This window comes from Tenrec ecaudatus, chromosome 6 (genome assembly GCF_050624435.1).
Source record: "Tenrec ecaudatus isolate mTenEca1 chromosome 6, mTenEca1.hap1, whole genome shotgun sequence".
NCBI lineage: Eukaryota > Metazoa > Chordata > Mammalia > Afrosoricida > Tenrecidae > Tenrec > Tenrec ecaudatus.
The window spans coordinates 110,585,396-110,612,818 of record NC_134535.1 but is presented as its reverse complement, the minus strand read 5'-3'; the positions used below and the strand labels follow the sequence as shown (position 1 = coordinate 110,612,818).

General features: G+C 39.3%; 1 protein-coding gene across 3 annotated transcripts in view; it reads left to right on the top strand.

The window, feature by feature from the left end:
- Positions 1-18,866: 18,866 nt before the first annotated feature.
- Positions 18,867-27,423, top strand: part of SLCO1C1 (solute carrier organic anion transporter family member 1C1) — a 61,577-nt gene continuing 53,020 nt past the window's right edge. For all 3 annotated transcript variants that reach the window (XM_075553064.1, XM_075553063.1, XM_075553062.1), the window contains exons 1-3: positions 18,867-18,995; positions 21,257-21,398; positions 26,795-26,927. In XM_075553064.1, coding sequence (XP_075409179.1) covers positions 18,867-18,995; positions 21,257-21,398; positions 26,795-26,927 — 404 coding nt within the window. The remainder of the gene's footprint in view (positions 18,996-21,256; positions 21,399-26,794; positions 26,928-27,423) is intronic.

Sequence of the window (27,423 nt, the reverse complement as noted above, 5' to 3'; positions counted from 1 at the left end):
ATAAAAATAAGGACGAGGGTTGGCCTTGAGAAACTACTTTTGCAAACCACCAATAAGCAGTCTATGGGTCACAATGGTTCAATCTGCAGGTGCTCACGAGGATGGCCTAACACTCAGCGGGGTTTGGTTCAGTTCTTAAAACAGTTGTCTTGAATGAGGTCTAGCACCTGGAAATGCGCTTCCGTCATCTTGAGACTCTGCCTGCCACTATGGATCTTGGCGCCTACCTACAAAGATCCTCACTTGAGCTGAAACAGCAGTTAATCTTCCTCCTGAGACCTTTGGTTAACTGTAAATGTCTGATACATAAATATTTACGCTCTAAGCATTTAGCTTGCATTATCATTGTAATTGTTGGTTCTGATTAGACAGTTCTAAATGAACTTTGTGGGGTCTTAATTGCCTGCTGAGTTAGTTAAAGTTTATTGTGCCAACCTGGCCAATAAACACATGTGGGGTTAATTGAAAAGCAGAGTTAAATAGCTTGGTGAGCCTTGCCTTTCGAGTTTCTGGGTCTCTTGCTTTCTGATGGTCGGACCAGGGTGCAGTTGCCTTAGCCAGTTCCTGCTTCAGGTGGCAAGCCTCATTTCCTGCAAGACATCCCTGAGGAGAAGCTGCATGGACCTACCCCGATGTAGCCCTGGGTGATGGAGCAGCCGTGTGGAGACCCCGGCAAGCAATGAGATGCTTACACATTTACTGACTCAGCTTTCCTCTTACGGTCAGAGTCATTGCATCTGTTTTGTGAGATGGAGGAGGACTTTGTGGATTGGTGTCAGACATATGGGTTAAGGTTGGACTTGTGGGCTTGGGCAGCACTGGGTTGGATGCTTTCTTGATGTGCACTAACGTTTATATAAAACTCTCTCTCTTATACATGATTTTCTATGAATTTGTTTCTCTAACTTGTGTTAAGCTAAAAGCAAGTTTATGCCATTGGAACCTGACTGCTTATTGATTTTCTAAGACAGAATCCTACACATTGCTCTGTGGGTCTCTTTAATATGCTGATCTTATTTGGATGTTCTCATTTTGTTCGGTGCTATGAAGTTGGCTCAGATGCTTGATAAGTTGAATGTAGACCGAATGAAACTTTGCTCAGATTTGCAACATTTCATGGTCATTGTTTTCCTGGAGTCAATTGTGTCTGCTGCATATTTTAAATCATAAACATATAACACTTTTTATTTGTTCTAGCCGTAATTCTGAGGAGTCCTGGTTATGCATTCAGTTTTGTGTGGAGTTGCTTACCAGAAAGATAGTGGTTCGACCCCAACATCTGTGTTGTGGGAGAAAGACGAGGCACTCTGCTTCCATAAAGATTTACAGTGTGAGAAACCCTATAGGGCAATTGTATTCTGTCTTAGAGTGTTTCTATGACTTGGCATTGGCTTGAAAACAGTAAGTGAGCCAGTTATTCAAGTGAATTATCAAACCCAAGGACATACTCGGAACCAATAGGTTGGAAGGTTAGAACTTAAGTTTATTTCTGGTAGCCTAATGGAGTCAATGAGAAATCCCAAAATTATATTAAGCGGGTCAGAAATCAGAGAATCCAAGGAGCTCTTGAGCTTGCATCTGGCATCCTGAAGGGGTAATGGAAAAACTCTTAATTTGTTACTAAGAGGTCAGAAGTGCAGGAGCTCTTATGGCATAGTGGGTTACAAGTTGGGCTGAATAGTGCAAGGTCAGCAGTTTGAAACCACCAGACTGGCCATGGGAGAAAGATAAGGGATTTCTACTCTTGTGAAGAGTTGCAGTCTTGGAAACCCACCGTGGCAGTTCTGCCCCATCTGATGAGGTCACTATGAGTCAGTCAACTGGATGGCAGTGAGTGAATGGGTAAGAGGAGAGAAGTGTGGGGAGCCCTCATATCCCCCCACCCCAAACTCTGGCTGGTCCTTGATTTCTTGAGCCAATTTATCAATCTTGGGAATGGTGTCTTTGATTTTATGAAATCTGACCTATCTCTGAGTAGATAGGGTCAGAGGCAGAAGTGCTGAAAGTATAGCTAGTGTCCGAAGAGAAGAACAGAATTGATTATGAATTGATTTGAGATTGCAACTGATCCTTATAGTTTGATGCAAGAAAAAGGACATTTTACTTATCCGTGCACATCTATACCATCAAACATAAGCCTCCTCTCCAAATGTCGTATAAAATTATCTATAAATAGTTCATTATTTACCACTATAAGCCAAGTACCCTGAACAAGTGTTTTACCACTAAAAACAAGTAAAGCAATGCCTCTATCACTTCTAAAATAATTTTAAAATTCTGTGGCACATCAAATACCCATGTAGCATTCATATTTCTGAGGTTATAAAGCTTCTAAGAAAATTGTAAGATTGTCTTGCTATATATTTATTAATAAGCATAAAGTTCATACATTTAAAGTTGCTGAGTGATTTAATACTCATTAATATTCACTTCTCTTTTATGTTGTAATTTTTGATTTGGAAAAAAAACAAGCCAGTTGTTTGTCCAACAGTGATTCTGCCTTCAGATTCACATCTTATACCTTTATAGTATAGTATCCTTTAACAAGTTCTGTTCTTCTCCGTATTTCCAATTAGTTGATATTGTTGTTAAGTGCTATCAAGACAGTTTGTATTCATAATGACGCCAGGAAAGCAACAAAACATTTCCCAGTCCTGCAACATTTTCACAATTGTTATGTTTGAGCCCGTGGTCACTGCCTCGCTCTATTTTGTTGAGGATCTTCCTCATTTTCACCCACCCTCTCTTTTACCAACCATGATGTCTTTCTCCAGTGACTGGTCTCTCCTGGTAATATAGCTAAAGTGCATGGGATGAGGTCTCACTGACTTTGTTTCTAAAGAGTATTCTGACTCCAAAACAAATTGTTCATCTGGCAATCCATGGCACTTTCAATGGTATGCACCAAAAACCATAATTCAAATGCATCAAGCCTGCACCAATCTTCTTAACTCATTGTCTACCTTTCATTTGCCTATGGAGCAATTACAAACGTTGTGATTTGTGGTAAAACAACACTGGTAGCACAATGAATTTGGTGTTGGGCTGCAGATGTCACTTTGAGGTCAGCAGCTCAGACCCACCAGCTGCTCATGATGAGATTTTCTGCTCCCATAAAATGGACAGTCTCAGAAACACACAAGGACAAGTCTACCCTAGAGCGTTGCTATAAGTCAGAGTCAACTCGATGGCAGGGAATATGGCTTGGGATCAGATGTACCTTAGTCCTCAAAGTGAAATCTTTGCTCTTTAACACTTAAAATAGGTCAAATACAGCAAATGTGTTCAATGCAATGGATTCTTTGATTTCTTGACTGCTGCTTCTATGATCACTGATTGTGGGTCCAAGTAAAGTGAAATCTTTGACAACTTCAGTTATTTGTCTATCATGAATTGTCTACTGTTCCAGTCGTGATTGTTTTTGCTTTTCTTTACATTGAATTGCAACCCATACTGATGATTCAGGTCTTGATTTTCAGCAGCATGGGCCTCAAGATCTCCACCCTTTCAGGATGCAAGGTCGTGTCATCTACCTATAGCAGATTGTTAATGAACCTTTCTCCCCTGCCAATGTCAAGTTCTTCTTTATAAAGTCCAGCTTCTCTGATCACTGCTCTCCCTCCAGACGGAATGAGTATAGGGAAAGTAACAACCCCTGCACAAAATTTTCTGTATTATAAACCAAGTAATCTTCCCTTGTTCTTTTTGAATGACTGTCTCTAAGTCTGTACACAGGTTCCGCATGAACACAATGAAGTGTTCTGAAATTACCTTTCTTCCCAGGGTCAGTCATAGTTTGTTATCTTAAACAGTTGAATGCCTTTGCGTACATAGTGTATACAGCACAATTAACCATCTTTCTAGCATTCTCTGCTCTCACTCAACATATAGCTGATGTAAGCAGTAATAGCCCTTGTTCCATGAATCCAAATAGAATTTCTGGGAGTTCCATGATGATGTACTGCTGTAACCATATTTGAATTACTTTCAGTAAAATACTTCTAATATGAATATTGTGAAATAACTTCCATATTCTGTTGGGTCCCAATTCTTTGGAGTAGGCACAACTATGGATCTCAGTTGTCCAGATAGCTGCCTTCTTTTACATCTGAATTCCTTTACATCAGCTTGTAGAAACATTTCAAGTGATATCCCATTGAAGATCACTTGTTTCTCAATAATGTCTTCTGTGCAGGTTGAACTTCTCCTTCACTATCATCAGATCTTGATCATATGCTACCCTCTGAAATGAACAAATGACAAACAGTTCTTTTTAATATAGTGACTCTATGTATTCTTTCCATCTTCTTTTAATACTTACTGCATCATTTAATATTTTACCCATAAAATACTTCAATATTCTGACTTGAGGCTTGCATTTTTTTCTTCATTTCTTTCAGATTGAAAAATGCTGAGCTTATTTTTCTTTATGACCCTTCTATCTTCCAGTCTTTGCACATTTCATTAGAGTACTTTGAATTCTGTAATTGCCCTTTGAAACGTTTTGTTCTACTATTTTACTTATATTCTTCCATTCACTTTAGCTAATCTAGATTCAAGAGCAAATTTCAATGTCTCTTCTGACATCCACTTTGGTCTTTTTTCCCTTTCCTGTCACAAAACTAACCTTTTGCTTTTTTCATTTATAATATTTGTAATGTTCTATAATTCATGTAAAGGAAACCCAAATCTTCAAAACTGGCCTAATAGAAACATAATCAGAAATGGAGAAAAAGTTGCAGTTGTCAAGGAATTTTTCCAATCCTCAGAGAACCAGCAGTCAAGATATCAAATGACACATTGCATGCATTGGGTAAATATGCTGCAGGAGTTAAAAATCAAGGATGCTACTTTGGAGTCTAAGATGCACCTGACCCAACCCGTGCATTTTCAATTGCCTCATATGCATGTAAAACATGGACATTGAATAAGGAAGACCAAAGAAGAATAGATGGATTTGAATTATGAGGCTGATGAAAAATATTGGAAGTGCCATGAACTTCGAAATGAACAAACAAATCTGTTTTGGAAGAAGGACAGTCAGAATGCTCCCCAGAAGCAAGGATGGCAAGACTTTGACTCACATATTTTGAACATATTGTCTGGAGAGCCCAGTGTCTAGAGAAGGACATCATACTTGTTATAAAGTAGAAGGGCAGCAAAAAAGAGGAAGACCTTCAACATCATGGATTGACACAATGGCTGAAACAATAGGCTCAATCATAACAAAACAAAAGATAGGAAAATGTTTTGTTCTGTTGTACATAGGGTCTTTATAAGTAGGAACAGACCCAATGGGACTTAACAACAACAAAAAATGCACAGAAAGAAATGGTCAAAATGATTGCATTTGGGTTTTAAGACCCAATGAGGCTAAAGAATATGTGAAATTAGATTGTTTAGAAATAGGGCATTGCTGGTTTGCCTACGTATATGTGATGGACATGGGAGGGAAACGTGGGGAGAAGGCAATGGGACCAATGGCCCCAGAAGGTATAGGGGGAAGAAGGTTGTGGGGAAAAGGGTGTGGGGAGCAAATGGCATCACGGGCAGGGGAACAACTAGGGAATTGAAACCAATATCTAGGAAAGGGTAGAGATCCTATGAGAATTAGAGCAACACCAAGCTAGCAAAGAGGAAGCAATAAGAGGTAAAAGAAGGGGGAAAGTGATGGCGGGGCAGGAGGAGCCAAAAGGAAACAGGCTAACTCTAGGAAGAAAAGGCATAGAAAGGGATATTAACAGAGGTATGCACTTATGTAAATACATTAATCCCCAAAAAAGAGATATTGGCCCATGTACATATATTTATAAGGCAATACACTGAGGTTGCAGATGGGCCTTGGGCTGCGGCTCATACCTTCCCTCAATACAAGAACATTTTGTTCTAACAAATTGACATTCTGTGATGCTCCTCCCTACATGATTGCTGAAGAAAAATGGGGGCATAAGCAGATATGGTGAGGACAGAGGATGGTGTCCTGTTTTTAAAAAGTATGTCTGGGGTCTTAAAGTCTTGAAGTTAAACAAGCGGCCATCCAACAGTGAAGCTACAAGCCCACATGGAAGAAGCACACTAGTCAGTGCAATCGTGTCATCAAGACCAGGCAATGTGTATAAGAAGATTCACAACAAACAGTAAACAAACAAAAATGCATTGGTGTGGAGAGTTGGAGCAGAGACCCAGAGCCCATCTATGGACAATGGAACATCCCCCCACAGAGGGGTCACAGGGAGGGGGTGAGTCAATCAGGATGCAGTAGAGCACTAATGAATCACGAAATATACCTCTGATCCCTTTAGGCCTCCTCATCCCCCACTATCATGACTCCAGTGCCGCTTCCCACTCTGGACTAGATGGGAGCAGGTACATAGGTATAGGCAAGAGATAAAACTCACAACACATGGAACCCAGGAATAGGAATGGGAATAGAGATACCAAAAGGATAGGGGCAAGGGGGGAGGTGGGGAGGGAGAAGGGTACCAATCCCAATGAATGGCACATAACCATACACACCCATCCACAGGGAAGAACAAAAGAAACCAGAGAGGAAGAGAGACAGTGGTCAGTGTCAGATTTGAAAATAATTAACAATCTATAATCTATCAAGGAGCCACAAGGGTGGGGGAGGGAGGAAGGGAAGAAAAAAAAGCGGATCCCAAGAGCTCAATGGAAAGTAAGTAAATGTCTAGAAAAGAATGATGGAATATGTGTACGAATATGGTGGATACAATTGATGTATGGATTGTAGCAAGAGTTGTAAGAGCACCCAATAAAATGATCTAAAAAAAAACATAAATTATCAGTGGTTCATAGGGAGGAAGGATAGAGGAGGGGGGAAATGAGTTGATACCAAGGGCTCAAGCAGAAAGAAAATGTTTTGAAAATGATGATGGCAACATATGTACAAATGTGCCTCACACAATGGATGGATGGATGGATGGATGGATGGATGGATGGATGGATGGATGGATGGATGGATGGATTGTGATAAGAGCTGTAAGAGTCCCCAATAAAATAACTTAAAATAAATAAATGAATTAAAGAATTCATCATGAAATACAGAAGGGATTGGTTACAAAATAGGATAATGAAAGTTGAGATTATAGAAGGTGTGTAGAGTCTGATAACCCCAACATTTTGGACAAAGTTTGGCAAATTATGGCCTGTGAGCTAAATCTAATCAGCCATCTGCTTTTGTAAATAAAGCCTTTGTGTGGAGGAGGGCAGGGTTGGATGTGGACTCAAGAGACATTCATTTGTTTATATGTTCTCTAAGGAGCTCAGGTGGCATAGTGGTTACTCTTTGGGCTGCTAACCACAAGATCAGGAGTACAAAGCCACTCCATGGGAGAAACATGAGGCTTTCTACTCCCATAAAGAGTTACAGTCTTAGAAATTCACAATGGCAGTTCTACCCTGGCTGATAGGGTTGCCATGAGTCATATAGTAGGGAGTTTGGTTTGAGGTTTGGTGGTGTATTGGGTTATGTATGGAGCTGTTAACTGCAAGGTCAGCAGGTTAGAACCACCAACTGGTCAATGGAAGAAAAATGAAACTTTCATTTCATTCCTGAGGCTGAATATTTACAGCCTCAGCAATGCAAAAAGAGAGTTCTAGTCTAGCCTATAGAGTCATGAATTGAAATCAACTCAATGGCACTGGATTTGGTCTTTGGTTTATGGTGCATTTTGCACTACAAGGGAAGAGTTGAGAGATTATGACAGGGGTTGTGTGGTCCACACAACCTAAAATATTATGATTTGTGCCTTTGTGGAAAAAGTTTGCAGACCTCTGACCTAGAGGATAAAAGTGTGCATGAGGGAATACAATTCAATACTAAAACTATATATGAGAAACTTTGAAGATGATATTAAATATTGTGATAACTTTTGACTACATGAACAGAATATAAATCAGAGAATGAAGAGGAACAATTTGGAAATAGGACAGGAACTAATTGCATGTCTTTGTGAGGGAATGTATCATGGCTCCTTTCTGTTTTTGCTGCTACATATTTTATCTTAATATACCACTGGACATCAATTTAAAAACCAAACCCACTTCCATCAAGTCAGCTCTGACTCGTAGTAACCTATGAGTCTTAGGAACCAAGACACTGCTCCTCTATATGTCTCCAAGCAGGTCTGCCCACATGCAGATATGCCCACATACAGGGTTGCCACAACATGAGGAACTGTATTAAAGGGTCGCAGCATAAGGAAAGTTGAGAACCACTGCTGTATAGAGTTTCCGAGATTTAACTTATGGGAGCAGACAGTCCGATCTTTCTCTGACAGAGTAGATGGTGGGTTTGAATCACTGATATGGTTAGTGTTCCAAGGCCTAAACCACAGTTCTGTCAGACTCCTTTAGATAAATTTAAAACTGTAGGATCTACTTGATGATGTTTATTTTTTTTCCTAATCATCCTATCAAGGGCTCATACAACTCTTATCACAATACATACATACATACATTGTGTCGAGTAATTTGTACCTTTGTTGCCATTATCATTCTTAAAACATTTACTTTCTACTTAAATCTTGCTATGAGCTCCTCATTTTTTTCCCTCCCTCCCTATCCCCCTCCCTCAAGAACCCTTGATAATTTATAAATTTTTATTGTTTTGTCATATCTTATACTGTCCGATGTTTCCCTTCAACCACTTTTCTGTGGTCCACCCCCCAGGTAGGTGGTTACATGTAGATCCTTATGATCGATTCCCCCTTTCTACCCCACCTTTCCCTTAATCTCCTGGTATCGCTACTCTCATTATTGGTCCTGAGGGGTTTATCTCTCCTGGACTACCTATGTTTCCAGTTCCTATCTGTACTAGCATACATGCTCTGATCTGGCTGGATTTGTATGGTAAAATTGTGATCATGATGGGGGGGAGGAGCATTAAAGAACTAGAGGAGAGCTGTATGTTTTATCATTGCTATACTGCATCCTGACTGGCTCATCTCCTCCCCACAACCAGTCTGTAAGGGGATGTCCAGTTGCCTGTAGATGGGTTTTGGGTCTCTACTCCCCACTCCCCTTCATTCAAAAGGATATGATTTTTTGTTATTTGATGCCTAATACCTGATGCTATCGAACCATCATGATCACACAGGCTGGTGTGTTCTTCCATGTGAGCTTTGTTGCTTCTCAGCTAGATGACTGCTTGTTGATCGTCAAGGCTTTAAGACCCCAGACATGATACCTTTTGATAGCCGGGCACCATCAGCTTTCTTCACCACGTTTAATTATGTATCTGCTTAAGCAATTGTGTTAGGAAGGTAAGCATCATGGAATGCCAGTTTAATAGAACAAAGTGTTCTTGCATTGTGGGAGTACTTGAGTGGAGGCCCAATGTCCATCTGCTACCTTAATACTAAACCTATAAATATGTGCACATAGATCTATTTCCCTAGCATCATATATAAATATATTTACATATTTCCATTACTGTATTTAGACCCCTAGAAATGCCCTTTGCCTCCTAGTTATTTCCTCTATTTCCTTTTAGTTTCCTCTTGTCCTGTTATCATGCTCAGACTTCATTTGTGTTTCAACAATTCCTCTTGGTTATATTGCCCTGGATCAAGCCCTGCCAGGCCTCCTACATCATCCTCACCATCAATTTTAAATCACTTGTTGTTCCCTTGTCCCTGGGTCTGTTAACACCACTTCCTTTCCCCCCACCTCCCCCTCCTTGTTCCCCCAGAACCATTGGTCCTATTGTTTTCTCCTCCAGATTGTTTATCTAGATAGACCTGCAGAGACAATAATATGGGCAAAGAACAAGACAGAGTAGAACAAATCAACAAAAGAAAACAAAACAACAACAACAAACCAATGACAAAAAAAAAAAAGAAAAAAGTCTAAATAGTTAAATAGTTCAAGGTCTTGTGGTCTATTATTGAAAATGTGCCATGTGAACTTGAAAAGAATGTCAATTTTGTTTTATTTGGATGAAGAGCTCTGTAAATTTCTATCAGGTCAAATTGTCTAATTGTAGTGTTTCTATCTCTAGCCTCCTAATTGATTTTCTTTCCCTGTGATCTATCTTTCTCAGAAAGTGGTGTGTTGAAGTTACCCACTATAATTGTTGAGCCTGTGATTCTTTTTTTCATCTTTTGGAGCATTTGGTTGATGTATTCAACAGGTCTCTCATTCGGGGAATATATGTTTAAAATGCTTAGTGGTTCTTTATCTACTGTTCCCTCAAGAATTATACAGTGTCCCTCCTATTCTCTTTTTATGGCTTGCATTTTGAGGCCAATTTCATCAGAGATTAGGATTTGAACCCCTGATTTTTTTTTGAATTGCTGTTTTCTTGGTATGCTTATCTCCAGCTTTTGATTATCAGTCCATTTTTGTCTGTACTCTTGAGCTATGTCTCCTGTAAGCAGCAGATTGATGGGTTGTGTTTTCTAAGACAGTCTGCAAGTCTCAGTCTTTTAATGCCTGAGTTCAGTCCACTGATATTCAGTTTATTATCTCCATCTGTGCTCTGTGATGCCATCTTATACCTTTGTGTTGAGTGAGTTTTCCTACCTCCCTTTCTTATCATTGTGTTGTGCATGTGTGTGTGTGTGTGTGTGTGTGTGTGTATGTGGTTCATTTTTTACTTATTTCTACCCATAAGCCAATGTTATCTTGGGGTCTGTTTTCTCTTTGTTGTCCTCCGGGTAGAGTTGTCCTATGTGGCGGTCTCTTATTTGTGTTCAGTGAATGTTGTTCTTCTGCCCAGACTGGGTCAGCAAGGATTTTTTGTACGGCTGGGTTTCTTTTAATGTATTCTTTGAGTTTTCCCTTGACTGGGAAGAATCTTACTTTTCCATCTATCCAGATAGATAATTTGGCTGGGTAGAGTATTCTTGAGTTTGTGATATTTTCCTTCAATTTTTGGAACATGTTACTCCACTCTCTCCTCTTCTTCAGTGCCCGCTGATAAGTCTGAGCATATTCTTATTTGGGAAACTTTATATGTGATTTATTGTTTATCCCTAGCTGCTCTCATGATTTTCTCTTTTTCCTCAAAGTTGTATAGCTTAACTATTATGTGCTTTGGTGACTTCTTGGAATACAGTCTAGCTGGTATTCTTTAAGCTTCCTGAATGGTTGTCTGATTTTCATTCATTAAGCTGGGGAAGTTTTCCTCTAAGAATTCTCTCACTATTTTTGCAGATGACTTATTTGTTGTGTCTTCCTCCGGTAAGCCAATTTTCTGATGTTTCTATTCATATCATCAGCCATAGCTCTTAGGTTTTCTTCAACTTCTCTGATGAGCTTATTAGATTTTTGTTCACGTTGGTTAAAATCTGCTTGGCTGTCTTCTAGGTCACTAGTGCAGTTCTCTGCCTCCTCCAGTTGATTGTTGAAGTCCAGGAGTCTGCTACTGGGTTTTGTTATCTTATCCCTAAGCTCTTGTATTTTTCTTGATGCATGGACTTTATATCCTCTATGTTTACATCATTTTTATGTACTGTTTCCCTCATATCCAGTATGACTCCAAGCAGCATTGTGAACATTTCTTTCTGTGGCATGTCAATGTCTGCTTCTTCTATGCACATCGGTAGTCTCAGGACATCTTTTGCCATTGCCTTTTGTTTCTTCTGTTTTTTCATTGAGGTTGTTGGGCCTGATTGCTTTTTGCACTGCATTATTGTAGAGGAGCCAGTTGCCATTTTCCAGAGAGTTGAACGTGACTGGCTCTCTCTGGGAGAGAGACTCATAGAACTCTTCTTTGAACTGCCTGCAGCTAGCTGCACTATGGAATCAGACTACTGTTTTATCCTCCTGTGGCTTCACTCTTTCCCTAGTCAACAAATAATCTATTATTTGGAGGACAGGTTGGATGGTCCTCTTAGGGTATGCTAGTTGGATTGTTGTGGATCCACAAAGACGGTGCTGTGCTGTGTGATCTCACAAGAAGCCATGGTGGTATGTCCCAAGGAAGCTTGGGGTCCTGCAGAGGGTGTGCAGTGGTGCCTGCTGCAACAGGAGTGCTAAGAAGGCTGGTGGGTTGCCCGCTTTGATGTAGAGGACAGTGAATGATGGGTGGAATTGCCCTGGTCAGGTAGATTGCTGCAGAGGTTGGGCAGAAGTACCTTCAGCAGCATGGAACATTGGCGGGTGTTGGCCAAGCTGCCTTAGGCCATGTGTGGCACTATGGCAGGCAGGAGGAAATTCCCTCAGTCATGTGGAATCACAGAGGATGGAAGGAGCTCCCCAAACCACGAAGGTAGGATTTCCCCAAAGAAGGTGAGCAGGACTTCCCAGCCATGTTTTGAGAGCATTGCAGAGGATGGATGGGTGGACTGAATGTCCCCCAAAAGAAGTTGGGGAGGATATCCCCTAGTGCAGAGTGGGCAAGCTTTCCCCAGCCTTAGGTTAAACTGCAGCTGGGTGGAGGGCCCATTTAAATGCCCTAGGCTAAGGGAGTGGTCTGGAGGTCGGCAGTGGTGTGTAAGAGAAAAAGAGAAAAAAAAAGAAGATAAATCCCTAAACTTGATAAGACTATGGTGAGAGAGAAGAGAGCGAAACAAAAGTAACAGTATAGCTCAGCCCCACTCTGCCTGTGGGGCTGCTAGTGTTTAATCCCTGCCCCGAGGTGGCGGCAAACTGTGGCTGTGTTGAGATAAAACCCTTGCACAGCCTCTAAGTGATCCCAACCCCAGCTGAGACAGTGGTGGGCCTAAGGTCAAACTCTAGCCAGCCTCCACGGTGGTAAGCCAAAAGCCGCCAGCCCCTCAAACCTTGTGGATCTGTGCCTGCTTATCTTTATGATGTTCTTCCTGTAACCTGGCAGTGTGGAATTTCCCTCCTAGTAACAATCCTGCACTGATTTCTGTGAAGTCCCTCTGACATGTATTACTCAGTCGCCATCTTCCGGGAAGTCTCATGTTCATTATTTCTCATGATGAAGTCTGATTAGTAAAATAAATATTTAATTATTCAGAGTCTGAATACACCATTGCTTCATTGATCACTTTTATAAACCCTTATTTTCCTTTCATTTTAAAAAATGTAGTTCATGAATTTATAATAATGTTAATAAGCAATCCTAACAATATGCCAGATAAAATTAGACATGTGTGTTGATGATTCCTTTGACTAATTTGTTTATTATTATTATTATTGAAGTGCTTGTTTATGCATGAGATCTTTTCATCTTAAAAACAATGAAGTGAGTCTGTTGGGGTTTTATTTTGGTCTTGTTGGTTGTTTTAATAAAACTTTTTTTATAGGAGAAAGTTGAAACTTGGTAACTAAGTTAAGTAAGTGACCCAGAGTCAGAGTCATTTAGCAGTCCATAATACATAATACAGAGAACTTTTAAACCAAAAGGGGATAAGTGTAAATTAAAAGCAAGCCAACACTGTTTCAAATCCTTTTAAAATAGTTCTGTTGGGAAAAAAGAATTTATTAGAGTTATAGAATTTCTCAGTGTAAGAAGGATTCTCATTCTTTGGAATTATGTAGAATCAATAATGAAATGCCAAAATATCATTGTTTCTCCCCTTCTAGTTTCAAGACTCTTCGAATTATGCACATGAACAACTGAGCATGTCTCTTTGAGAATCAACTCTTTCTGGAAAAAACAGCAAGCCTTGATCCTGACCTAATATGTGGTCCTTGCAAAGTCTAGAATCTCAAAGGGAAAAATATCATGCAGAGATTTAGCCTGAGAGTCTTTAAAAAAACAAAGCAAAACAAAAGGATCCCATTGATGTCTCCAAGGATTGGCTGGCTTAAAATTTCTTGGAAGAAGGAGGGAGATATTTGTTACAAGCTTTTCCCTCCTCCTGGTCCTGTTCCCTTACCCTCTGGCCCCCTACAGAGCTATGTTTTCTAGGATCAGCAAGTAAGATCACAAGTGGTCTTTTCTTTTTTCACTTGCTCCCATAAAAAAAAGCTTTATCACGTGTGGCCTTAAACTTGCAGCAAATTGCAAAGAAATGGCTCAAAGGCTTCAGCTCTTTCTGTGCCCTGGGAGCTGAGATGCATGTCAGTGGCTGTGCCAGCCTTGCCAGTTCTCCACACTCTGCCAGAGAAAAGAGGCCAGGAGGAAAGAAAAAAGAGACAAGATTGCCCAGTGGTGGAACTATGTCCTTCACCTTTTCTTTTTCCTAACTGCTCTGTCTTATTCTGTCCATCTGTCCAGGCTCTCGTCACCTGGAAACCCCACGGAAAGTTGTAGAAGTCACCTCTGATCCTCTGGCAGTCTAAGGACTGTGGTCCTGTGTCTTGCCGAGCTCATTGAGAGGCACTGGCTGCCTGATCGCCACCTCTAGGTAAGATTTGTTTCTTTGCTAGTACGTGACAATTGCTCCGGATTCTCACTTTGTGCCAGAGCCATACAAGTTCCCGTTGCAAAGTGACGCTCCCCTCTGTACGTTGGTGGAGACAGAAGATGATTTGGTTAAAGTTAGAAACATGCAGATACACTCAGCTCTGCCTTAAAATGTGACTCTTATTTGAGTCTTATTAGTTGGGTATCCTTTGACAAGTTCCTTAACTCCTTGAACCATATCATCTTCTGTACAAGGGGGATTATGTTACTCAATGTGTGCTGTTTCTCACTTATTGAATATGCTTAGTAAGATCCGCGGAGCTGATTCAAATCAGTAATTGAATCATGAGAATCAGCTTTCGAGTAATACATATTCCCAGACAAGTATCAGGTTAGTTTTCAGAGCAAGGACCCTGGTGTTCAGGAGACAAGTTTATACAGAAGCAGAAGTGTGTGTATCTAAGGCACGGGAGGTATGGCACATGCCCGGGAGATGGAGGACCAGTGAGCAGCTTCTGTTGATTATCACAATTTCCATCTATACCTGTGAGAGACACTTTCAAACCAATTGCCGTGTGTGCTATTTTCCCTAGACACGTTTCTGTCCAGAAGTGTCCCTCAGGCGAGATGACTAAGAAATGAGAATGATGAGGTGAAGCTGCCTGTATGGCTCTCTTTGCAGCTGCCCTTGTGGGTTATGGGATAAACTATAAGTCAATGGATCAGAACACAGAGGTTCAGTGCTGCTGCCTTATCCAACCACAACCTTCCTTTCTAAGCCATCTGCATTCTTTGAAGACTGAAATAAATGGAATTTTCTTTTTCTGAAAGCTAAAATTCATAAAAATCTGCTTGATCTGATTTTCTTTGGCTTTCAAAAACACTTATACTTCAACTTCGGGTGTCAGATAAAAACTTTCCCATGAATCTTTTCCTGGAGTAGTCCATCCTAGTAGCAGCAGAAGAAACGAGGTTTTTGCAAATGTCAGTCCTTCTAAATAACTGTATATGCTTTCTCTGTTTCTGAAATTTCAAATGAGGAGAGAGTCTGAACAGCCAAGACTTTCCTTATGCCGTTGGCTTCCTTTTGGAGTAAACATGAAGCTTGCTATGGGGAAGGAATCATAGTTTCTGGGAATAGACTATACCTGAGATGATCTGCATGTTTGTCATTAAGATGAAATTATGTTTCCACTTTTTCAAATATTTTAAGCTGTACTTTATTTTGCCCCAATGAAACATTAATTAGAATGACACTAGCTGTCTTGTTTTTGTTATCACTTCTTATTCTAATTAGTGATTTTATGTCAAAACTTGTGAATATAATGATATTAGTTATATTTTAGTGCTGTAAGTTATTTCCAAATGATTATTTCTCTTTAATAGTCAAGAGGTAAGCAACCCTTTAAAACATTTAGGGATGAATGGCTGCATTCATAAGTAGTCATATATAGCTGAGAGTCCATGTCAAAATTAAACATTTTATTTGCATTTTCTGATAATGAGCTTATATTAATTATGACTGATAAATCATATAATATATGAACCTCAAAATCAAGAGATTAATTTGAATTATATAGTTTAATTATTGAACAAAGATCTCATATTAAACTGTGAACTTAGTACAATTTGTTTTGAATTTTAAGTTTTTTATAATATATACATTTCTTACTCAGAAATACCAAGTTTTTATTATTTTTAAGAGGACTAAGTATTCAGTGACTACATATTAGAAAATATGGATACACAAAGTTTTTCTTAAAAATATTCTACCTAAACCAAAAATAATAATTATTAACCATACTTTATAAACTTTCAGAAGCTTTCTTTTGTCTATATATTTACATGTAAGTATATGTGTGTATTCTTCTTAGAAACAAAGGTGTTAGACATACTATTCTGTAGAATCTGACTTTAAAATGATCTCTGTAATGTATATAGTTCTATATAACTATATTTATTTTTCACTCCGATCTCCAGAGACTTCAACATTTTTACTGCGTGGATATAATGACAATCCGTTGGTGTTTTAGATACATTGGTTGCTTGTTTTCTTTATAAGCAAGGAGTCTCGCTAAAAATTTAATTAAAACTACTCAGCACTTTTGAAGTAGCGAAATCTATTAAACATTGTACAAGCCAATGTTTCTGAATTTTTTTCATTGTTCTGAGGAAGTTTGGCCTTGGGAAAGTTGTCATTATTGATCATTGCCCTTGAGTCGGATCCCCAACTCATGACAGCAGCCCTATGCTCAGTGGAATGACCCCATGGCCCCTCTTGCATTAACCATAATTGGCTGCAGCGCAGACCTTTGCGATGCATTGGCTAATGATCAGACATACGTGGGTCTCCAGACCTTTCTCCCTAGTCTGTCTTTGTCCAGAAGCTCTGCTGAGACTTATGCAGCATCATAGCGACATGCAATAATCCCCCACTGGCAGAGGATGCATTGGAACTTGGGGTGCCTTGGCTAGAAAAGAGTCCAAAGATCCCACTTAGAAGGAAAAAAATTCTCCCACTGAGCCATCAATGTCCTATCTGGAAAGTTTGTTTAGTGAGTCAGGGGAGGTATACAGTTGACTGTTGATATTACAGAGATGATAAAGAGAATTCTTTTTTTTATTCCTAGAATTTATTGTTGTTACTGTTGTCATTTTCAGTAGGAATGATTTCTGAATTTTATTGTATTACATCTACAGATATTTTATAATTTTTCCCTTTGAATTCTTATAATGTGATGATTTAGGATAATAGAGTTTCTACTATTAACAAATTGCTGTACTTTTAGAATGAATCATAATTTTCAAATAATCATTAAAGTCAACTTGCTAATATTAGGGATTTTTTTCAATTTTTTTGGTGTTCTTACAGATATTATAACAAATCATAATTCAATTAGACCAAGCATAATTGTAAAAGTACTGCCACCATCAGTTTCTAAACATTTTCTTTCTTCTAGAGCTCTTTGATATCCCCTCTCCTACTCTACCCCTTAGGAACCCTTATTATTATATTATATATTATATTATTATTTTTTGCAGTATTTTATGTGAGATTTTATTATTTACAAGCCAAACACTCACTGCAGATTCTAACTCATAGGAACCCTGCAGGACAGAGTAGAATGTCCTCTATGGTTTTCTGAAGTAATCAATCAAAAAGGAGCAGAAAATCTCATCACATCCTATCCCATCCTTTCTCAACTAATTTCCCACTCCCTGGAAGAACCCATTTTTAATTGTTTAGGTCTTTCTTTGATATTTAGCTCTGTATTTTAAAACAAAGTGATTGTACTGTTTCTTCATTTTCAGTGTGAGCTATCTCTGAATTAAATCTATTAAAGATAAATTTTGTTAAATCTACAACAGCATGACTCCAATGCATAGTCACTGTGATGTATACACAGGCAGAATAAATCTAAATTTATCTACAGCACATGACATGCTTACTGTTAAATGTTATTGCTTTAGTTAGTGTAACAATGGTGTAGAAAGTTTATATTGACATACAGCCTCCTTATCTGGCAATCCTTAAGCTGATCCAGAAATTAACTTATATTAAAAACCCTTGATTTAGGTTGAGAGACCCCTCGTAGGTGCAGAAGGTGTGTAAAGATTGGTGGCACCCATTTCAGCCAGGAAAATTCCACGAAGCAGTTCTACTCTGTAACATATGGGATCGCTATTAATTGGAATTGATTTAGAGGCCATACATTTTTGAAGTAGGTTAGTTAATCAGATAGGCACTGAGCTATGCACGCACATAGCTATGCTGAATCCCAAAGAAGTGGGGCCATAGGGTGCAAAAATACTGATTTGAACAAAGAGAAGATAAATTTAGAGTATTGGATGCTGTTCAGGGTTAAGTAGAGTATGAAGCTTAAAGGGAGGGTTGGAAACAAAAATTAAACATAGCTGCCTACTGCAAGGCAGACTAAAAGACTGTACTTTCAACTGAATTATAGATAAGCATGCAGTAGAAATAATTTTCCATTTTTGTTTATTGCAATAGATAATGCACAGGTCGCTTACTTCTTTTCACCTTATTGTAAGACTTTCTTTGGGTACTTCTGGTGTGTAAGAATCACAACTTGTCTGTCGTGATCTATGACAGATGCCCATGCTTTGTACACTCTCTACAGAGAAGACGGGTGTAGAGATGGAAGCCTAATGAATCAACATGCAAATGACTGCATTCCTCTTCTTCCCTCCCTGTTTGCTTCTAGTTGAAGCTGGCAAGACCACAAAGCTTACAAAATTCTACCTCGTTATTTATTCCAAAGGCAACATTTAAATTTATTCTTTTCCATAATTAGGCTTACACTGAAGGGCTTGAGAAAGAATACCGGCTAGAGTCTCAATAGCAAGACTAGTTAGTCGAATATCCTGGTAGATTTTAATTGAAAATTGTTGCCAATAGACTGTGGTAACAAAAGGTAGTTTCACTTCAAGATTATGTCTGTAGGAGTGTCGTCTACTTTGGAATAAAAATATGTAGTCAATTTTATAGGTTTGAAATGAATGCTTTAAAATTTTTTAAATCCATTTTGACAGGTCAAAGTCAAGGAGCATTTTCATAATGGACACTTCATCCAAAGAAAATATCCAATTATTCTGCAAAAATTCAGTGCAGCCTGCTGGAAGATCCTCCTTAAAAGCAGAATATGCCTGCCCCGAGGCAAAACAAGCTTGCTGTGGTGAGCTAAAGGTAGAGTAATAAACATCTAGGTGGCGGAGACTCTCTTGGCTCTCTCTTGATACCTTCAGTATACTCTAAGGAGAAGTGAGAATCCCTCCCCACTCCTTTTTTAAACCAATCTTAGGCACAATTTGTGAAAACCACACCTTCCCCGTTCAAGGCAATCGCTATCTGACCTTGTGGATAAGACTTATTCAATAATGCTTTCCTGCTTCGGCTCATGATAAGTTGAGATCAACCGCAGGGCACCGAACAGCAACATGCTCTTTTTGTTTTTAATTATTTTACTTTTGGTGAAAATATTTACAACAAAACTCAGGTCTCATGCTGCAGCGGAGGACACAATGATCCACGCTGTGGGTTACACTCTTCACATTGTGTCAGTTGTAGTCGTCTCGCTACTCCCCCTCAACCTTCTCATCTATGTTGTTGTTGCTGTTTTGGAAAAGATCATTTCATTGGGGGTTCTTACTCTTGTTACTATCCATACAGCAGTTTTGTCAGACGTATTTGCACATATATTGTCATCATTCTTTTCTATACGTTTACTTTCTATGGATGCCTTGGGATCACATCCTCTTCTTTCCCTTCCCTCCTTCCCCCCACCCTCATGGCTCCTTGATAGATTAAAGATTGTTATTATTTTCATATCTCACACCAACTGCTGTCTCCCGTCCCCTCTGGTTTCTGTGATTCTCGCCCCCCTGGAGAGGGGTGTGTGGTTATGTGCCATTCCTTGTATTCATTGTGATTGGTACCCCCTTCCCTTTACTCTTGGTATCTATTCCCATTCCTGTTTCTGGGTTCTGTGTGTCGTGAGTTTTATCTCTTGTCTGTATCTGTGTACATGCTCCCGTCTAGTCCAGAGTGGGAAGCAGCACTGGAGTCATGATAGTGGGGGGTGAGGAAGCCTCAAGGAACCAGAGGAATATTGTGTGACCCACTGACGCTCTACTGCACCCTGATTGACTCATCCCTTCCCTGAGACCCTTCTGTGGGGGAGGTTCCATTGTCTAATGGATGGGCTTTTTCATCTTTGTTTTAAAAATTCTCTTTACTCTGTGTTCTTAAAATTTGACTTGAGTGTGAACTTAACTGTGAGAAATAGTAGTTCTATTTCTTCAGTCCAGTAATAGTTGTCCATTTTCAGTCTATTATAATGTACACATGCCACTATGTAAAATGCAACATTATGAGATGCTCTTTGATTCATACAATTCATTTGTTTAATATTCTTATCTCTGGCTGTCCCCTTTTTTTGCCTCCACATACACTGAATCTTCTTTTTAAAGCAAGACTCAAAAATAAAACATTTACGGGTCTAGGGGTGGAACCAGAAGGAATCATTTTTTCAAAACCAACATGCATTTTGAAGAGATCTATTATTTCAAAGAGAATTTGAGTTTTAAAAAAATCAATGTGTACTTCAGGCTGGGAGTAGATCTACCACAGTACATGAATTTCACCTTTAATGCTAATTAGCCTGACATCATTTTGACATTATTTTGAGCTTGTATTGTAAAAGAACTCCTAAGACTCCAACCCCTACCCCACCCAGCCCTGTGGGTTTCTGAGATTGTAACTATCAAAAACAGGGAGTAGAAAACCCAGTCTTTCTCCACGTGACGTTGGTGGCTTCAAAGTGCCGACCATGTGGATCGCAGCCCAACACGTAGCCTTTCTACCACCAGGGATCCTGAGAGTAGGAAGTTATAAATGATACTAGAGACATATTTATTATTTGGACTACAATTCACAAATTGGGAAGCATGCAGCTTCCATGTTCTGTCCAAACTAGGTGGCAGTTCCGTCCTTTATAGTCAGAGGGCAATGAACGAGTCAGAGAAATCCAGGTGACTATCACTGGTTTTTCATCGGTTCGTGAAGCTGTCCTTCAAAATCCTTTCTTCTTTGAGATTTTATTTTGCTCAAGAAGACAAACGTTGCAGGTGGGAGGTGACCAAGCCTGCTGAGCAGCATTCAGGTAACCAGATGTCTGAATGTATGGAACTGAAGGAGTTAGAGCGCAGAGCCCCTGATTACACAAACCTCTGGAAACCTGCTAATTAGTATGTATTTCTAAACGTTAGGTTACTTATTATCTATAAATTCTGCCTGTGAAACCTGGCACAAGCCACGGTCTTTTGGATTGGGCATAAGTCACTGCTTTAGATGCCAGTCACCGTGCTGTCTTCCTCCTTTGGTTACGAGTTCTCCAATGGTATGTCAGACTGGATTCGGACTAAATTGGCATCTGCCGTCTATTCCAGGTGTTCCTCGGGGCGCTGTCTTTTGTTTACTTTGCCAAAGCACTGACGGAAGGCTATCTGAAGAGCACCATCACCCAGCTAGAGAGAAGGTTTGACCTTCCTTCTTCACTGGTGGGAGTTATTGATGGTAGTTTTGAAATTGGTGAGTGTGGCAGATGCCCGGTCTTATTTTTAAGCTCATGGCCTTCTAAGCATGCCTAAACAACATTCTGACTGTGTTCTGTTCTGTACTTGGAAAGCTTGATCTGGACCGAATCTGACATGGCCTTATGTTACATTAAGGAGCGTTGGAGTTGCAGTGGTTTAGTGCTTGGCTGCTGAGCTAAAGACGGCAGCCTTTCCAGCTCGCCATCTGCTCTGCATGAGAAAAACGCAGCAGTCTGCTGCGATACAGAAGTATGGCCTCGGAAACCCTGTGGCACAGTTCTCCTATGATTCCAGCCAGAATGGACTCCATAACTTTGCGCTTCACAGGTTTTTAATGTTCTTGTAGAGGCAGATTGCTTGCTCAGGCCAATGGACAGATTCCCTAGCCTAGGAGTTTATTGTTATATGACTCATGATTTAGATCCCACAGTTGGAGTTTCTTGGAGGAAAGAAAGTAAGAGGTTGGTGGTACTGTCGATATAAAGTGCATGTGGGCGGTGGGGATGGAAGCTGGGAATCTTGTTATAAACAGTTATGTATCCTGTTAGCCCTAGGATTCCATTACAATGTTTTGGAAGAATCTAAATGGACTCTGAAAATGTATTACAATGTTTTTTTTTGTTTTTTATTTTTAAACATTTTATTAGGGGCTCATACAACTCTTATCACAATCCATACATATTCATACATCAATTGTATAAAGCATGTCTGTACATTCTTTGCCCTAATCATTTTCTATTTTCTCTCCTCTTATCTTTTTTTACATTTTATTAGGGGCTCATACAACTTTTATCACAATCCATGCATATACATACATCAATTGTGTAAAGCACATCCATACATTCCCTGCCCCAATCATTCTCAAAGCATTTGCTCTCCACTTAAGCCCTTTGCATCAGGTCCTCTTTTTCCCCCCTCCCTCCCCGCTCCCCCCTCCCTCATGTGCCCTTGGCAATTTACACATTGTTATTTTGACATATCTTGCCCTATCCGGAGTCTCCCTTCCCCCCCTTCTCTGCTGTCCATCTCCCAGGGAGGAGGTCACATGTGGATCCTTGTAATCAGTTCCCCATTTCCAACCCACTCACCCTCCACTCTCCCAGCATTTTATTACAATGTTTTAAGAAGATATTAAACCATTAAAGAGTTTTGACTTCTGTCTAATAACTAGATAGGGGGATAAGTAAGGGAATTTGATTAACAAGAACACCAGATCAAAGCTGGCAATAAAAAGTCTACTCTCCAGTGTCTCTGATTAGCAACTAACTTAATGCGGCTTGAAAAAAAACCAAGTAATTTTAGCCACTATTTGTGTCTTAGTACTTTAAAAGTATAATCTCAACTACTTACTTCCTGAATTGAGAAATTTCAGCTTTTCAATGTTTCTCGAAATAACCAAAATAGTACTCTCTGTTGTCTTTGCTGCCTCTTGGGGACTCAGAGACAAAGCCATGAACATTTCTAATTGCTCCTGTGTCCGCCTCACATGATGGATTTTCAGAAAAGTGAAGGGACTTGTTGTTTTCCTACTGCTGAACAACTTATGTTTTTAAGTTCATAGTACATATTTCAGTTTGAGTAACGTTTGCCTTCATCCTACCAAAAGGAGCTGTAGCAATTGAGTAATGATGGAACTTTAATGTGTATATGCATGACTGGCCAACAGTATAGATGTTGATTATGTAGGTCCCCCAAACTCAAACTCATGCCATCGAATCCATTTCAGCTCATAGTGACCCTATAGTAGGAAATCCCGATTTCTGACAAGCTTCAGGTGATAATGGAGCTAGGAATTGGCCCACAGTTCTACAGTCATGTTCTAAAACATCTGGTCACATCACTCTGGGTAAACTTCTTAAACAGACTTGATAATTGATTTATTCCATAGTACCTGCATAGTTCACAGTCTGGAGTAAATGAAGTGCCATAGTAGTTAAGATAAGGATGATACGTTGTATCATAATCAGAAGCAATTTTTAAAAAGACAGTAGATATCTAATAAAAAACCAGAGAGACAGAAGCTATATGTGATGGAAGGACCTAGTTTTTATAATATAACAACTCACCACCATTGAGTTGATTCTGACTCACAGTGACCCTATAGGACAGAGTAGACCTGACTCTGCCTGTAACTCTTTACTGCAGTGGTTCTCAACCTTCCTAATGCTGTGGCCCTTTAATACAGTTCCTCAAGCTGCGGTTACCCCCAGCAAATAAAATTATTTTCATTGCTACTTCATAACTGTAAATTTGCTACCATTATGTATCATAATTTACAGTAAATATCTGATATGCAGGATGTGTTTTCATTGTTACAAATTGATCATCATTACAACATAGTGAGAGTTCAAAAACAATATGTAATTATCTATTGTGAAATAATAATTTCTAATGACAAATAAATGAAATTTTGTTTTGAAGCATGGTGTAGCATGGGTAACAGGCTTCACGCCAGGCACTCATCTATGGGCATATCTGCATGTGGGTGGACCCACCTGGAGACGGATAGAGGAGCGGGGTCCCGCTTCTGTACGCCATCAGAAATGTGTTTTCCAATGGTGTTAGGTGACCCCTGTGAAAGGGTCATTTGACCCCCAAAGGGGCTGCGACCCATAGGTTGAGAACCACTGTTTTCCTGGAATAGAAAACCTAGTCTACAGAGCAGTTGGTGGTTTCAATCTGCTGACCTTGTGGTTAGCAACCCAACACCTGACCCACACACCACCAGGGGTCCTTAGTTTTTCATAAGAAGTAACAAAAGCCAAGTTACTTTTACGTTCAGCTCTCTCTGCTATCCAGTTGATGCCGACTCAGAGAGACCCTGTAGGATAGAGTAGCACTTCTGTGAGTTTCTGGGACTGTAACCTTTCAAGGGAGAAGAAAGACTTGTCTTTCTCCCATGGAGCAGCTGGTGGAGTCTATCTACCTGCTGGTCTTGCAGGGAGCAGCCCAACTTGTAACCACTACCACAACAGGGCTCATATGAACCCTTCCAGATCACCACAAGTATAGAAATTATTATTGGGTGTACTTTTAAAAACTATAGATGCTTGCTCACAAAAAAGTAGTTTTCTTATTGTCAATCAGTAGTTATTTATATAGAATATTTTGGACATTTGTTAAGGTAATCATAGAATTCTCTTCTTCCATCAAGGTAAGTAATTTTGGTATTAGGTTTTTGTGTTGTGTTTTGTTTTTAATTTGATAGTATCTTTGCTCCGCAGGGATAAATTGTTGATATTTTACTTGGGGTTTTGACATCTATTTTTTTAATTAAGCTTGAATCAAATCATCCTTTCTTACATTTTCCTGGCCCAGTGTTGTTTTCAGGGGTAGATTAATCAGATGAGTTAGAGAGTTTTCCTTTATGCCATCTGAAATGGTCTCCAAAAGGGAGGAAAGGAAGTGTCTAATGAGAGAGATTTTTGAAAACTTCGTAAAATATCGTTTCAAGTTTTTTCAAACATTTTTCATTGGCAGCGAGGGGAGAATTTGAATATCCAGACAGATTTTTAAATAATTTCCCATCACTATGACTCACTAGTTATCTCCGGAGAACTCAAAGGATACTAAATGTAGGAAGCAAAACCTGTTGTCTAGATAGCACAGATGCTGAGGTGAATATTAAGCATGCCTGTTCATGCAACATGGAAATGGCCTTGCAAGCTTGAATTCTCCCTCATGGAAGCATTGGTAGGGTAGCAAGAAGGAAGGAAGGTAGGCCTTACATACACTTTGGCAGTTATCTTTCACCACACTTTGGATTTACTGTGACTCATTAACAAAAGTATAAGGATAACTATTAAGATAATATAAAATAACTTCTACTAAATACTGAAATATCAAATGGGAAATCTAAGACATAATTTTTTTAATAGCAAAATTAAAAAGAACTTAATTCTTCCCAGAGTCAGGGTGTCTTGAGCCAACGTGCAGGTGTCTTTTCTTGTCATTATGACTGTCCTCAAGGCTTTAAAAAAAATCACTGCTCTTTCTTCCATAACTAACTGGAGATTTGGCTTCCCAGCAGTCATGGAAATGATGGGTTACAGATGTAAGGAAACACTGGCTGGACAATTGAAAATGTAGGGGAGAGCTTCAAGACAAAGTCAGCCCTCAGCCGCCATAATCAACTATTAAAGAATTGCTGAAATCTTACTCTAGCTAGCGCTGTGTGTTTTAAAATAAGCATCACAAATGAAAATGGCTAACTATATTCAAGGAAACCTCATCGCCATCGAGCCCATTCTGACACCGTGAACCTGTGGGACAGGGTGGAACTGCCCCTGTGAGGTCCTGGACGGACGGAGAAGGCCTCCGCTGGACAGTTGACCTTGTGGTTAGCAGACATCATAGAGGTGCTTGAAAATCTAACATCCTGAGCTACAGTTATCAAAGCATGTGCCAGGAATTCTCTCCAGTCAATACAATTGAGCTAGCAAAAACAATTCAGTTTCATGGCTAGGAAGCTGATCCAGATAATCTGAATGCCAAGAATCTAACAGTTTGAGAAGTCAGATTTCTCCAACTGCCCATCTCAGTACTATTTATGTATACCAAAGTATGAAAACATCTTGAGTAAGGCATATTTCATCAGTTATTTCCATCACCAATGAAAAAAATATCTCTTGCATGCTTCACTAGAGGAATTTTAGAAAGGCCTCATTCCCACTTTCAAAAATCATATTCTTTATCATTCAAGATACTAACTATATGTATATGGAATATACTAAAGTATACTACTGCACTCATTGTATTCTTTACGGAGACTTTATCATAATAGGTGCATTACAGGTGGACATTGAAGTGATAAAATAGGTGTATTTCTGAAGTCTTTGTGAAGTTCTGGTTTTTATTTCTAATTTTGTCTTCAAATAACATAAATAAGAACAAAGTTTTAAAGGTATTTTGTAAATGGGTTTCATAAATTGATAGAATAAAATGAGTAAAGTATGCTTTTTTACAGCCTCCAGAGGGAATAACAGGTAAGTTGAGGTGATGTAATATTTATTCCAAGAGCAATTGGGAGCTTTAATTCTTTAAATATTAGGAGAAACTTTAATAAGTGAAGAAACTGGCCTTCTAAAAAAAAAATCAGTGCTCAAAAAGGACAAAAGCAAGGCTGGGAGAAAAGGAAGTAGGAAGATAGTTAAAACATTTTAACAAAGGGATAAGGTGATTGTAGCAAAGACGGGGTGAAGATTAAAGAAAGGAAAGGTGACAATGGGGGACATGGACTGGAAGCATGTTGCAGTCAAACAAAACATTGCTCCATCTTTTACCTCCTGTCAGCATTCATGCATGTACTTACATACATGTGGTTTTATAATTATGCCAATGACCTTTGCTAAATTCTCTTACGTGTGATCATTTCATTTTTTTTCTCCAAAGGGAATCTCTTAGTTATAACACTTGTTAGCTACTTTGGAGCAAAACTTCACAGGCCGAAAATCATTGGAGTGGGGTGTGTGGTCATGGGAGTCGGGACACTGCTCATTGCAATGCCGCAGTTCCTCATGGGACAGTAAGTACAGAGCAGCCATCTGTTGGCGACCTTGACCCCAAACTGCATGATCGGTTCCCTTTCTATGATTCTACTTAATTATTTAAATTCGAGACTCTAGTACATGGCTCAAATTATCCATGATAATTTTATGTATCATTTTAATTGCATCCTCCTTGGGCATGATTTCAGAACACTTTTAGAATTTTACTTTTGTCTTTATTATCTGTGAAGCGTACTTATTGACCAGGTCCTATGTGGTAAGAATTGTATTGATTTCCATGAGATTGAAAAGAATTTTTGTACTAAACATTTTGATTCATAAGCTTTAATTCAGTAGTGGGGGTAAATATAAAGTAAAAAGAAATTAACATATGCTAAATGCCAAAAGATTCAACTGGGTAATAAATGATGAATCATGGTATACTTTTCTGACTGATAATTGGCCGTAGGTTATATTATCAACTTGTCCAAACATAATCTCATGGACAAATCTCACTCAGCAGGACTAGTGGGC